Source organism: Lycium ferocissimum, chromosome 10 (genome assembly GCF_029784015.1).
Source record: "Lycium ferocissimum isolate CSIRO_LF1 chromosome 10, AGI_CSIRO_Lferr_CH_V1, whole genome shotgun sequence".
Taxonomy (NCBI): domain Eukaryota; kingdom Viridiplantae; phylum Streptophyta; class Magnoliopsida; order Solanales; family Solanaceae; genus Lycium; species Lycium ferocissimum.
The window spans coordinates 20,668,624-20,683,766 of NC_081351.1; the positions used below are offsets into that span (position 1 = coordinate 20,668,624).

A 15,143-nucleotide genomic window follows, 5' to 3' on the forward strand; every position below is an offset into this window, starting at 1 on the left:
GTATTCTTCCATTCCGAGACCAGCTTGATCACATGATAGACGATGCGGTAAAACTATTTAACTTTACATTATTAATTTAATTAAACGTCTTTTCTACTTGGTGATCACTGATTTGTATTTATATGTTATGCAACTATTTATATGAACGTCGTATGCTGCTATATTAGATGGTATGCCAGCCGTTTGCAGGGCAGGTCAGGGGGTTTAGAGGTTGCGGTGTCCACTGATACACCTGGACATCGTAGAGGACCACATTCCCGAGCATGTCTTAAGACAGTTTGGGCATACACAGAGTATACCCCCTGACGTCCGTCATGAGCTTCGATACTACCAGCGAGACGATCGGGTTGCCATTGATGATGATTTTCTGGCTTTCATGGATGTCCAGCTTCACCGTTGGGAGAACAGGTTGGGCACTTTAGCGGTGGTCAGCCATTTGACTCCCGTATGAGGATTACATACGGCGGTATCATCGTATCACACGCCGATTGATCGGTAACCCGCCTTTGCGTCCCCTGGAACGTAGGATACTCGCACTCGCGAGCGATGACGAGGCATTAGTAAGTTTATCGTATTTAGATTTATTTAATTGCATTAATTGTTACGTTTTAAAAAATAACTTTTTTTTTTACTGTTGAACACAAATGGAGCTGGTGGGCGTACAGCGGTTACGCATCTTGGGGTTAGAGCATATGCCTTACTCTGGGCTTGCGAGGCTTACGTCAGAGATGGTACGGATATCCGATGGTATCCGGCGAGAGAGATTGGCGCGAGTGAGGATCCGCTCCGGAGGGTCGAGTATCGCGCGGTGCCGGGGGAGGAGGACCGGGTGCTCCCAGAGGAGGAGGCCGCGCTGGCAGAGGACGCCGTGCTGCCCGAGGATGTTGTGCGCGTAGAGGACGCGGTGTTGCTGCTAGAGGACCTGGTGGTGGAGGACACTATCTGGTAGATGAGGCAGATGAGGCCGATCCCATTCCAGAGGGCGTTCCCGGTCTAGTCCATCCGCGGCTTCCGGCCGGTGGCGGCCGCACACAGGGACTCACCTACGTTTACGCCGACGTTCTTACTTTGCGAGATACAGGTCTTCATCACAGCCGAGCCAAAATGCATACATGGAAGAGCGTGATAACGTTGATTGGGTGGTGTTACGCGTTTCATTAGCTGATGAGCGGCTCAGCAGGAATTTAGAGGGAGCCAAGATTCTTGACTTCGATGAGTTTTTTATCCCGGTTAATATTTAAAATACTTATTTGTTCATTTAAATTATTTATTTTAAATATATATGTTACTCATTATTTAGTAATATTTTATATTTTAGGATTCGGTGCCGGCGTCCACCGAGCCACCCACTCGGGCGTTTTTCTCATGGTCTGTGAGCCGGCGATGTCTTCTCGTATGGATCACAAGCCACAGGTAAGCTTTTTATTAAAATTTATTTTATTCAATATAAGGTCAATATTTAATATACATATTTGATTATTTAAAGTACTTATTTTAAATATGTACGTTACTTATTATTTCGTTTTTTCATATTTTAGGATTCGGCGCCAGTGGATCCACAGGAGCGACCCATTCGGGGCATTCTCATCGGCCCTACCGAGGAGGTGTCTTCTCGTGAGACTGCGGCGCGTAAGTTTTTTACTTAAAATTAATTTTATTCAATATAAGGTAAATATTTATTTAATTTTTATAACCTTTACTTGGACTTTGAACAACATCTCGTCCGGAGACTACCTCATATTCACCACTAGACCCATCTCAGGAGCCTACGTACCCGTCTCGGGGGAACTGCCTCGGTGCCGTTGACACACAGGTTTGATTATTCAATAAACGTTAATGTATTAAATATAAATAAGAAATGGTACTAATTATTATATAGTTTTTAGGTTCATCCTTCGCCGCCCGCGGTGGCAACTCCTGACGAGGAAGAGGTCGAGTTTCCAGACCTAGCTCAGCCTGAAGTTCTAAGCGTGTTAGCGGGACTAGATCCCAAGAAGAAGCACGTCCTAGTTAAGGGCGCAAGGGCTAGGGGAAGAGGAGATGATCATGACATGGAGCGCCTGGTTACTAAGAGGAAAAAGGGCAATGGAGATGATGGCGAGGGCGGTGGGGATGGTATGAGCCTTAGGCCTAGGGATAGTCTCCGGCATACTACATGTGGGACCCATCCTCGATGGTGTATATACATTAGTGTTGTACAGTTTATCGTAAATATTATATATTTTTTGCATATTTATAAATATTATTTTAGTCTTTATTATTGTTTATAGTTTCACATCCTAAATTGATAATAAAAAAATAAAAAAAAAACGTGACACATTTGAAATAAAGTTAAGCATTAATTTAAAAATAAGACGAAACCCTAAAAGATAAATAATGTAAAGCTAATGACTATAAGTCTTCAAACAAAAAAGGACTTGAAAGCACTTTTCAACCACTAAAACGACAATCCAAAGTATTGCGTATTCTTAATGTATTGAGCCTAACTTATTAATTGTACAAATATAAATAGGGTTTTATATAAAATATTGAAGTTCCGGAGTCTCAAAGCATGATTAATATACGGCTAAACTACGTAAAAAGGAGTGAAAATGTAATAAGAGGCTGTTTTTGGAAAATGGTGGTGTCCTATAGCGCAGTATTTTACTGCGCTATAGGTGAGAGAAAAATTCCTTTAGCGCAGTAAAATACTGCGCTAAAGCACTTAACGGCACCGTTACGGTTAAGTGCTTTAGCGCAGTATTTTACTGCGCTAAAGATAGTTTTGTAACATTTTTTTGTTGTTGGGGTATTTTGGTTCAAAATGGTTTTTTTTGGGGTCATTTTGGTTCCGGACTCTTTATCAACCTCATTCGTTGGAAAATTATACTACGTATACGAGGTCAAAATTTATTATATATATGTATATGTGACGAAAAATTATACTATGTATACAAGATCAAAATTTATTTTATATATATATATACATATATGGATATGTAATAGACGCTACACGTGAACCGAGTGACGGAACTGGAATTTTTACTAATCAAAATATGATACAATAAATATATGAAAAAGTTAAGTGATTCAACACATAGTAATAGTATGTATATATATATATATATATATATATATATATATATATATATATATATATATATATAAATTAGTTTTACATATCCGTATAATGTAATTTTTCAAGGAAGGGATGTCGGTTGATGCCCCTTGGATGCATGTAGCTCTGCCACTGCTTGAGCCGAGGGTTTTTCGGAAACAACCTCTTTAGCTTTACTAGGTAGGGATAAGGTATGTGTACTATGCCCTTCCCAGACCCAACTTACGGGATTACACTGAGTATGTTGTTGTTGTTGTTGTTGTGTGTGTATGTATATATATATGTATATATATAAGTCGTTGAGCTCTTTTGGTGAAAATTTTGCATCCACCACTACTACTAATAGTACTTGTATAAAAGACATACATCTTGCATTCATTTGTTTGATATAAAAATCAGTGCTTATGAGTTTTCCTCTCGATGAGCAAGTTTATTAGGTAGTTATTACTTATATTTACTTTCTATCACCACACATATTCAGTAACTTTGTCGACCATAATAAACATGTGATTTCGGCTTTACTTTCTCGTTATAAATATTACCTTTCTTTTTTGAATTATAAATTTTTTTTTGTTACCTGAAAACTCATATCCATGACTTCAGGATTTGGTGGATAATGGGCCCATTAATTCCTTTATCTTTCTCCGCTCAAGAAGGAGATACGTCGTTAGGCTTTTGGACATGATTTGACTTGAAAAAGTAGCACTCCTATTTGAAGTTTAATTGAAAAAAGGATATTAAAAAAATTAAAGCTGTATTTGAACGTGAAACAATAGTTTAAATTTTGTCATTTTAATCGTAAGAGAAAACTTAAGAAACTCCTTAACCATGTTTCAAACTTCAAATATCAGTCGTTTGTTTTGGTCGTAATGATTATGACATAGAGTTCAAATCATTATTTTCTCATTCCATTAAGAGGTTTGCTTTCTTTATATGCCAAGAACAAAAAGTAAAATAATATTTTTACTGCACATAATCAGGTGTAAATGATAATCGATTAGTAATTCCTACCGATAAGAGTTGTGGTGAAGTGTTATAAGCATTTAAAGCGATCCTTAATCAGAAATCTCATGTTCAAGCCTAGAATATGAAGTCGCTTTTGGGACTTTTCAGCACATGTTCAACTTTAGTCAGCCCAATATGGATACCGAACACCAAGTGAGAAACAAAAAGAAGTTAATTATCCGTAAAGTATGATCACTCGTTCGAAATTAAATAAAAAATGTAAAAAGAGGTCTGTGCAAAGTTTAGTAATAAAAGACTACTTTAAGTCGAACTCTTCCATGAAGGGAAAAGAACCAGTAGCTCATGACCTCACACACCAAATGAACAATTGTTCATATCATCAACAGAGTTATGCTAATTCAATTATGCAGCAATTTTTTGTTCAAATTACACATAACCTAGAAAGAAAGAAAAAAGGGCAATTAACAAGGGCTGCGAGATCAATTATGGTCTCCAATATGCCTTGACATACAGTCGGAAATATAAGGCGGGCTCTTGATATATTATAGGGCACAAAGAGAATGTGAGAGGGAGAAAAACATTAAGCTCAATTATATCATTCATACGAACTCCACTCTTTACATAATAAAAACACAAGAAGGTTTATATAGGTGCTAAAGGATAATTGAAGACATAAAATTACTAACTAGATTCACACACATGCTATGAACTTGGCACATTTGAAATCATCAAATCCATGCACCTAGATTTCCCGCTTGTTTGAATGTTTTACAGCCTAACGTAAATTTTTAACGCCCTTTTAGTTTAGTTTTTTTTTTTTTCTTTTTCTTTTAAATTACTTTTTCTGAACTATATAATCCTTTTTTTTTCAATTAACAGTAATAGTGGGCTAGTGGCAAGTAGTGGGGCATGCTAGAGGGGTGGAAGGGAGTCTATCCAAACTTCCTTAGTCGGGAAATTATATATATATATATACATGTTCATTTTTTTTGCAGAGTTTTTTGGTGAAAACTTCAATCTTGAAGTACGGAAGCTTCTTAAGATGCACCATGAACAACTGCAGGCACGACTTGTTGTCGAGACCCCTACCCCAAATGTTGGATTCGACGGCTTGTGCACTAAAGTTCACAATGTAGATTCGAACCACTGCTTGTCCTCAGCAGGTCTGTCGTTATATATATATATGATGTTGAACGGAGGCGGAGCCAGGATTTGAAGCTTGTGATTTCGGGATTCTAATTCTTTAAAGTTACTGGGTTGTAAATAAATAATTTGTATAATTTGACAAAAAATTTAACACAAATATATGGTTTGTACCTAAGCTGCTGGGTTCGGCCGAGCCCACACACGAAGGGCTAGCTTCGCGCTTGATGTTGAATTCCTTTGGTGAAAATTTTGTGTCCGCTACTTTTTAGCAGTGTACCTATATAAAAGACATATATCTTGCATTCATTTGTTTGGTGTAAATTTCAGGTGTTGATAAAGTTTACCCTCTCGGTTAGTTAGTTTATTAGGTAGCTACTCCATCCGTCCCAATTTATATGAGGGTTGACGTATTTGGGGAGTCAAACAACTCTTCAATTTCAAACATAGATTCTTCGATTATTTTATAATAAAATTTATATATTTGAAAACTACATAAAAAGTGTTATAAGTCTGCATAATTAACATTCACAACGTATAAAAAAAGTTGGAAAAAATCGTAATTAAAGAAAGAACTGTTTGATTCCCCAAATAGATTAGCATCATATAAATTAGAACTAAAGGAGTATTACAAAAGGAGTATTACTTATATTAAATTTCGACCAGCACCTATATGGAGTAACTTTGTCTACCATAATAAACATATGATTTCGGCTTTAGCTTCTCCTTATAAATAGTACTACCTTCCTTTTTTGAATTAAACTTTTTTTTTCTTTTTACATAAAATCCATATATATATATCTATAACTTCAGAATTTGGTGGATGATGGGCCCATTAATTCCGTATCTCTCTCCACTTAATTTATAACTATATATAAGAGGGAATAATGAAGTTTTGTATTCCTCACATACTCTTTGATCCAATGAGATTGTGACACGTGGCTATGGCTTTTTTCCTACATTTTTGACCTCATTAATTTTCTTATGACTATTTCCACTTAGGCCTTTGTTATTTGACTATATATATTGACACTATATATAGTATTTTTTTTTTTGTGGATTTCTTCTTAGTAAAAATTACTTGCCATAGCTTCTTTATAACCATATTTAATGAACATAACTACCATTTGTTTTTATTATTAATAATAACTTAAAACTTTTCAATATTACCAATTATAGCTACCATGGTTAAAAAAAGGTAAAACATACACAAATACACCTAGAATCGTGTTGCCCAATCCCTGTTCCCCCTTTTAACGGTACACTTACATACACATTAATTAGGATTCTCTCTCTCTAATTACTCAAATTTTTAGCCGTTTTTTCTCTTAGCTTTTTTCCATTACTTTCAACCTTCAATCACGTTTCATCCATGATTCAACCTCGATTATGTGCCCTAAATTCTCGGGTGGTTGTGTATTTGTGTAAGTATTTTTATATATTTTGTGTATTTTTCGTTTTTTAATGCTTCTGTTCTTATAATTTTAACTTAAATCAAAGTTTAATTTTCAGGTGTTAATCACTAAATCATTCTTCTAATGGCTGATCAAACCACACCTAATAGGAGAGTAACTAGAGGTATAACACATAGTGTTCAAAATTTAGATTTTCCGACCTTTGATTTGGGTATTTCTCAACAAAAAATCAATGTTGATGCAGCTTCTGCTGAGAAAGAATATGCTGAGATTAGATCAAAGAAAATACATGATCCGAAGAGAAAAGCGAGTCTTCAACTACGTATGTCTGAGATTACAACATCAAAGAGGAGAAATACATCTGAAGTTGATTCTGCTAAAAAGGGGAAGAATGTTGTTGTTGATGAAGATTTACCAAGAAAGAAAAATTATCGTGAAGAATCAAGTATTTTTTCAAAAAAAAAAAATCATTTTTTGATTATGTATTTGAACGCATACGTAATTTTTTATGAATGTATGTTTTGATTATTCTTTTTTTGATTTTCATGTTGATGTCGAATGTATCTAGTTTTCAGTTTATATTTATCTTTTAACACATACGTTAATCTATATGAATGTATGTGTTGATTTTTTTTAGTTGTGAGACTCGTATGTTTTTGCGAGATAGATGTTGTATTTTTCAGTTTTTATTGTGTATTTGTTGACATCCAGTATTTTCTCAGATTTTACAGATTTTTTTCATTATATGTATGTCTATTTTTCTGGAAATAAAACTTAGGTCTAAATATATATGTGTTGTTGTTTATGTATTTTTGGTTGTTTTTTTAACTTGCTTCTTATGGGAACATTTTTTCTAAAGTATGTATGTTTATTTTGTATTGTAGTTTTTAAATGTTAAGAACCAGTAATTTCTTTTTTTTTTGTGTGTGTTTTTTTCAATATTCAGTCATATGTATTTTTTAGTATACGATGTGTATTTGTTCTCATATTATTAATTATTTTTTCAGGGATCTAAATTCATGTTGAAACGTCCTCCAACTGCTCCAGTACGTATTAAAGCATACATGAATCAAAAAATCAGAGATGATTTGAGGGACAAACTTACTGATGAACAGTTTGAGATGTTTGAGAACACTATTTTTGGTAAATATTTGGATATGCCGGTTGAATCCGAAATTCAGTGTCAATTGTTTAAATGTCTGATGATTAGGGAGTTGAAACGTAGTTCGAAGGATGCTTTTGTTATTGATATCAATGGGACTGAACTCACGTTTACTCTATTTGATTTTGCATTAATTATTGGGATCAAGTGTTATGGTAAGGAAATTGAATTTCCGGATGTTGAGAACAAATTCATGACAAAGTATTTTCTATAATCCTTATAACAACTCACAAATGGCAACAAAAAAATATTTTAAAGATGTCGTTAAACAAGTGTTTTAAAGATTAGGATTGGGGTGTCGGGGCTAATGCTGATAAAGATGTTGTTAGGATTGCGATCTTATATTTCATCCATAATTATTTACTGTCCAGTGAAAAGAGAAACGTGACAGTACCAAAAAACATTTTGATTTGGTTGTGAGTGGACGATATGTAGATTATACATGGGGTAAAGAAGCATTCGATGATCTGATTGTTAGTGTTCACAACAGGATGCAAAAGATACTTCAGTTTTACTGTCTTCGGGGTTTTCCGTATGCTATGCAAGTTTGGATATACGAGTGTTGTTCCAACGTTGACCCCAATTTAGCTGTTAAGACAGGAAACCGAATTCCAAGAATGTTAAACTGGAAAACAATTAACACACAACCAACGGTTTCCCTACTCATGTCGCGCATGTTTAGAGAAGGTGTTTCCAAGGTAGAATTTCTAAAATAAAATACATTCTTATTACCTAATCCTTTACTAAATTAGATCCTTCATAATATGTTTTAGCCAAGTACATGTTTCTTAACTACTATCTTCACAGAAATACATTGTTTGACGTATGTAGTCATATTTTCTATTTCAATGTATTTTAACAAATACATGAAAAATACAGGTCTGACAAATACATGACTGATATGTGCAATGTTTTCCAAATTTACAGGATCACATTAACTTTAGGAACATTGTTCCTCTGACCAATGAAGTTGAAGAGCTCGGGTTGCGTCCATTCTTTGTAGCCAGACCCGTTTCACATACGCAAATACAAGAAACAGAGGATGAGTATGCTGATTTCTCTACAACAACACCACATGTTGCTGCTGCTAAAGAAAAAGAACGGAAAGACGCTTCAAAGTCTCCACCACGCAAGAAATCTAGGAAGATGTCAACTGCACCGTTGCCCGTGGAAAATCGGCAATCAACAATCCAACAAACTGTCATCCCACCGTCAGTTCCAACAGGAGTTTCTGTCCCAGTTCAGCCCGTTCAATCAAAAGGAAAAGAAACAGTTGGTACAAGTACACACCGCGCATCTGTTGATGATTCATCCACCAACAAATCAGATGACATCAAATCTTTGAGGGAAGATTTCAACAAATTCAAACAAGATGTAAGTTTTATATTTTTTCCGTCATATATGATGCATTTTATGTTTAAAAATACAATCTGTTTTTGTCATATATGATGCATTTTATGTTTAAAAAAATGTTTTTATAATCTTCCTGATCTTGTTTTTTGATTTTTCTAGTTTCTTGATGCATTCAAGTTTGTATTTACTGAATTAAAGGATTTCCGTCTTGCGATGGATGAAAAATTAACAATGCTTTTGGAAAATAAAAAACTGAATCAAAATTCAGAAAAGGTATCTTAACTTAACTAATACATTTGTCAATAAGGACACAATCAGTATGTTTTTTTCAAAGTTATTTGATAAAATACATATTGTATTTGTATGGGGCTGATAGTGAAACACATCCTCAATTTCGGGACGAGAACATACATCAAGCAAGTGATGCCTACATGGACCATGATGATGGTATCCAAATGGATACTACTACTGTTCATGTTTCTTTTCCCGAGGTATGTTACAGATTATTTTGCCAAGTATTTGTCAATTAATTTTCTCTCACGATTTATTTCTTTATGTTTTTGTTGATTTATTTTTAATCATGTTTTTTTTATTCATATTATATGGCATTTTTATTAAGGATGATGGTCATGAAAAACAAGCGGATAATGGCAATGGAAGCGGTGATACTGTCAAAGTTTCAACAGAAGAGATTTTGGAAGGAGGTGATCTTTCGGGAGAACAGAAGATTTCCGATGAATGTCCGGCTGTTGAGACAGCCAAAGAAACAGTGGAAGAAAAAAAAGAATCCGATGATTCAAATGATACAGAGGTATGCATTAAACTTGAATACGTTTAATTCGCAACCAATCTATTTTTTTCTCAGTTTTATATGTTTGTATTTGTTAGGTTATTGCACAGGTACTGGCTGATATAGCAAAAAATGATCCAAAAGAACAAGTTACACCACAAAAGAATGTGGGAAACACCAGCTTTAATGATTTTGTGGATCCTGGTGCAAAAGTTTGTGACGTGCAACCTATATATGAGTGGTTGCTGCCCGACGAAGCATTGCCAAGTCAAACTCCTGGAAAAGAGATTGCGAAAGGAGAAGAAACTGAAAAAGGAATAATTCTTCATCCATCAGTTCCTCGGACTATACGGCCCGAAAAATACCACGCCTCACCATGGTGCACAGAATTTGGTATGTATTTACATCTTTTTGTTGTTTGCTGTACATTTTTTAAAGTGGAGCAATTGTTGATTTTTTTTTCCACAAATAAACAGGTAGCAATTCGGGCAAGCAACTAATGCCTTTGTTTGACAAGAAACACCCCTTTCATCAATTTCCCATTACCGATGTGTTGGACCTCGATGTATTTGAAGAATTCTGTGAATGGCTTAACAAGGGATTGCTAAAAAGGCATGATGCCAAGTATGTTTGTAAGGTTTTTATGAATTTTGCAATAATTATGAATGTGTCCCTTTTTTCATAATGTATTTGTGTGTGTGTGTGTTTTTTTTTTCCAGGAAAAATTATGAAGATCATTACAGGAAAAACATGGCAGCTTTCGAGGATGGTGTCCAATACGATTTTGTTGTCACAACTGTTAAAGATAAGAACTGGTTTTACCTTTTGTCAATGGATGGTCAGTTGTGGAATGACGAGGTAATTTTTATAACAATTTTAATTACCAAAAATATGTACTAATTCAAATCTAAAGTTAACCCATGTATTTTTTAATCATTTCAGCATATTGACGTCATTTTCTACTACTTTCGGAAGAAAGGAAAATATGACATGAACAACAACTACACTTTCACCAATGTTGATTGTGTTTTCAAGCAGCACTTTGATGTTTGTTATCACGCATTCCACAACGTCGGAACACAGACCGATGTTGCCAACGAAGAGTCTACTTTGATCGATTATGTCAAGGGCCACAGACTACTTGCGAATGTGCCATGGCATACGGTTGACAATGTGCTAATACCATTCAACATAAAAGAAGAAAATCATTGGGTGTTGGTTGTTTTGTCATTCTTGGACAGGTATTTTTGGTTAACACTTGTCTTTTAAATATTACAAAAAATACATGTTCTTGATATTCCGATTCTTTTTTTTTTTTTTTTAAATGAATAAAAATTTTGACAGGCGTCTTTATGTTTACAACTCGTACCATTCTGCTCGGCACGCAGCAGTTGTGAGGACTGAAGTTGAAAAACTGGCCACATTACTGCCACATTTCCTTAATATGTCGGGATTCTTTGTAAATCGAAGACGTCTCAGTTTGGTTAAGGATACAACTTCTAACGATAAGGGGCAGATGGATACCCTTGATGTTGTTTATGTTGAAAATCTGCCTCAGCAAGAATATGGTAGCATGTAAGTATTTCCAAATTAAAATGTTATTTTAACCAACAAATACATGTAGGATGCATCGCCTATTCACACAAATACATAAATATTTAAAAAAACATACATGGTGTTTATATCCAAATAGATAAGTCATATAGATATATATAAACATACATTTTAATACTCTTTTCAAATATATTTTGTTATATGTATGTTTCATTACAAAAAATATTTACAACATTTTTTATCCTTAATTATAGTTAGTATTAAAAACTAACATGTATATCCCTTTTTATCACAAGGACTGTGGTGTATTTGTGGTAGCATATGCTGAGTATTTGATCACGGCTGGGAGTATACCGGATAATATTGATGCACATATGCTGCGTATGAGATATGACACTCTTTTGTGGGGATACCGAAGTCAAGTTGGCCAACAATGCTGAGAGTGATAGTGAGGTTCCACCAAGACCAATTAGGACTGAGATAGATTACAACACTGTTGATGTTCATGATGTTTGAACAATTATGTTAGGATAAACGATGTTTTTGTTCTTTTTTTTCTTTAGTAGCTAGTTTGTTGTTTTAGATGTATTAGATTGATGTTGGATTATAATTTTGTGAAATGAATGTGCAGATTTTTTTTTTTAAGATTACTATTAATGTTGACAATTATTTAAGAACATACTATTCGGAACAAGAAAATTTCATTGAATATCAAAAGTGGCCTTCAAATACTGACATCATTAACATCTATAAACTATGTATTTTACAAATACATAATGTTTTTTCAAATTAACAGCTAAAAATACATATCATTTTTTTGATATAAAAACCTAATGTTCTTGTAATACAAATACTATATGGTTGTTGTATGTTTGAATGAACAGAAAAACAATCTTAAATTATTCACATTAAGTTTCTTTAACAGACATACCAAATTATAACACTCAAGTATGTTATAATACCAAATATATTCTCAATGTTTGTTTAGCCTCTGTTCATGAATTATTGATGATGGTTATACTGTAAACTAGATGTATTTGTACATATGTTGACAGGAATCAATGAATTTTATGACAAACATTTATAAAAAACAAGAATTACAAAAATACAGATAATAAGTGTCAATAGAAATTATTGACACATTTGTCCTTATTCTTAAAAAAACCCGGAGTATTTCCCTAAGTAAGTGTACGATAATAAAAACATAATTGAAACCAAATCATTTCCTCCTAGGCTCAAAACCACACGAACGCCTGTTGTGTCCAAGTTGTCCACAAGTACTGCAAGCATGTCTCTTTTTTCCAGCCATTAATTCATGTAAAGGTTTGTCACGCCTCTTCTTTGGCCTACCAGGTGGTCTTTTGTATCTCGGCGGCAACAATACTTCATCCAAGATGTCTTTTGGAATTTTCCATTCACTCTCGTCTGGTAGAGGATCCACAGCAATATCGTATGTCTTTACAACTGTCTCCGGCTTGAATAAATCAGAGCAATAATCATCAACAACCAAATGTTTCTGTTTTATAACAGCCCATGCGTGCGGACATGGGATTTCATCTAATTGAAACATACGACAACTGCATGTTTTGTTACTCAGATTAATAATGAAACGCCTTCGTCCATCATGTACCGTGTACACAAATTCTGTTGATGGTTCAATCTGTCAAACAAAAAAAAAACATTATGTATTTGAATTTCTTTCAATATAAACTGTTTTAAGAACAAAAATACATTCAATAAAAAAAATAGATTTCATTATGTAAAATCAGTCTTCAGATTAAAAAAACTAAAATGTTTTTTTTTAATCTGTCACAAAAAAAAAAAAAAAACTCCATATATTTGAAGGTTTTTCAATATAAACTGTTTTAAGATCAAAAATACATTCAATAAAAAAACAGAGTACCTTAATAAAAAACAGTATTTAGAATTAATTTTTTATTATAAATATATTTAATTTTTTATAAAAACACATGATTTTGAAACATACCGTCATTCGTAGACACAAATACTCATTGATTGACAGCATCTCTTGGAATTTTTTACCGAGTGTGGTGAACGTGTATGTTCCATTTCTCCTATTATTGTAATTCCATCTACCAAACATCTTTCGAACCTCTTCCAGAAAGTCATATATCGGCAGTTCTCTAGCAGCTAGAAGATGTTTGTTAATACACTCCGCAATGTTAGAAGTCATTGTCCAACCTCGGTTAACAGTTGCATAGACTCTAGCCCACCTATCCCTACCAGCTTCATCCAAATACTCTGCAACCCGCAAATCTACTTTCTGAACCTTAAGCATCAACTCATCAAACTCATCTTGCGTATATGCTTTTGCCATTGAATAAAAAACAGGCGACAAAATATCATGGCTTTTCCTGTATTTTTTACATACATTACCCCATAGATGCCATATACATGCATAATGTGTGACTTCGGATAGATTCTGAAAACAGCTTTGTTTATACTCTCATGCCTATCGGATACGATACACATGTTCTCTCTTACTCCGTATGTTTCTCTGAAACGCTCGAAAACCACGTCCAAGATTTGTCATTCTCAGAATCAAGCACACCATGTGCTAGGGGCAGTATATTACCTGCATATATGTAATTATTTCTTATATGAAAAAACATATTGTATTTGTAGTTATTAAGATTAATAAACAAAAGGCATCGTGAATTTTAGACATACCTGCACTGTCTAATGTGCTTGCAGATACAAATGTCCCATTGAAGGGTGTTTTTAAGTGGCTACCATCAACAACCACAATTGGTCGACAACACTCAAATCCCTTGATAAATGCATAGAGAGCAATAAAAACATGCAGAAATTCATTCTCTCTGGTTTTACGCATTTTTATATTTGAACCAGGATATGTTTTATCCAATATATATAGGTAACCAGGTAGTCGGTTATACGATTCAGCCATTGTACCCCTCAAATCAATCATCGCCTTTTCCTTTGCCCGCCACGCAACCATGTATGAAACATCCATGCCAAAATCATTTTTTATATCCTCTGCAATGTCTTTAGGAGTGTATTTCCTCTTATGATTTGCTATTTTTGGTTTAACAATTCCACTTATCAATCGACTCGTAGCTTGTCGTTGGGAATAAACCTTTTCCTTTAGGGGACATGTATGTTTATCTTGAAACTCTCTAATTCTAAAAAGTTCAGACTTCCCTATACTTGATGCCCTCAATTTCCAATCACAATCATCAGATACGCAGACAAGTGTGTAGCTACATATAATGAGCATGAGTTAAAAATACATTAAAGTCAAATACAATAATGACCACAAATAAATATAATCAAATCATTATTAAATACGATATATATAAAAACAAGTTTTTAAAATACATAATGTAAAAGAAAACTATTTGCACGTATAAATTTGTAAAAAAAACATTTGCACGTATAAATTTGTAAAAAATACAATCTAAACATATTACACCTTTCGTGTGAAAGTTGAATCGTTTTAAACAAACTTGATACACCTTTTGGTTTATGTCGTTAAACATACCCACATAGAGCACCGTGATTCGTCCGACATTATATATATAAGATATATAGTCTCTACAATTTCAAAAAAACACTTGTGGGTGCTGTGGCACAATCTACATGATAAAATGAAATACTGGTTCTTATTTTCTCTTTAGCTGT

At 34.1% G+C, this 15,143-nt stretch overlaps 2 protein-coding genes across 2 annotated transcripts; one reads left to right on the top strand and one right to left on the bottom strand.

Moving 5' to 3' along the window:
* Positions 1 to 1,112: 1,112 nt before the first annotated feature.
* Positions 1,113 to 11,505, top strand: LOC132034698 (uncharacterized). Its single transcript, XM_059425067.1, has 13 exons — positions 1,113 to 1,229; positions 1,887 to 2,115; positions 6,866 to 7,014; positions 7,629 to 7,938; positions 8,219 to 8,481; positions 8,711 to 9,157; positions 9,296 to 9,409; positions 9,756 to 9,947; positions 10,025 to 10,319; positions 10,403 to 10,550; positions 10,646 to 10,784; positions 10,869 to 11,167; positions 11,271 to 11,505. The coding sequence occupies exons 1-13, from the start codon at positions 1,113 to 1,115 to the stop codon at positions 11,503 to 11,505; spliced, it is 2,937 nt and encodes a 978-aa protein (XP_059281050.1).
* Positions 11,506 to 12,509: 1,004 nt separating this feature from the next.
* Positions 12,510 to 14,258, bottom strand: LOC132035178 (uncharacterized). Its single transcript, XM_059425468.1, has 3 exons — positions 14,172 to 14,258; positions 13,468 to 14,076; positions 12,510 to 13,140 (listed from the first exon to the last, which is right to left on the bottom strand). Exons 2-3 carry the CDS (start codon positions 13,816 to 13,818, stop codon positions 12,700 to 12,702), a joined length of 792 nt encoding a protein of 263 aa, XP_059281451.1. The 5' UTR covers positions 13,819 to 14,076; positions 14,172 to 14,258; the 3' UTR covers positions 12,510 to 12,699.
* Positions 14,259 to 15,143: the final 885 nt, after the last annotated feature.

Bases quoted from the DNA above. Each gene is read 5' to 3' on its own strand.
- LOC132035178 (XM_059425468.1), bottom strand. From the start codon at position 13,818: ATGGCAAAAGCATATACGCAAGATGAGTTTGATGAGTTGATGCTTAAG. The intron at 13,141-13,467 runs GTATGTTTCAAA...TTTGTTTGACAG, and splicing joins ATTTGTGTCTACGAATGACG to ATTGAACCATCAACAGAATT.
- LOC132034698 (XM_059425067.1), top strand. From the start codon at position 1,113: ATGGAAGAGCGTGATAACGTTGATTGGGTGGTGTTACGCGTTTCATTA. The intron at 1,230-1,886 runs GTTAATATTTAA...TATAGTTTTTAG, and splicing joins TCGATGAGTTTTTTATCCCG to GTTCATCCTTCGCCGCCCGC. The intron at 2,116-6,865 runs GTATGAGCCTTA...ATGTTGATGCAG, and splicing joins TGGCGAGGGCGGTGGGGATG to CTTCTGCTGAGAAAGAATAT.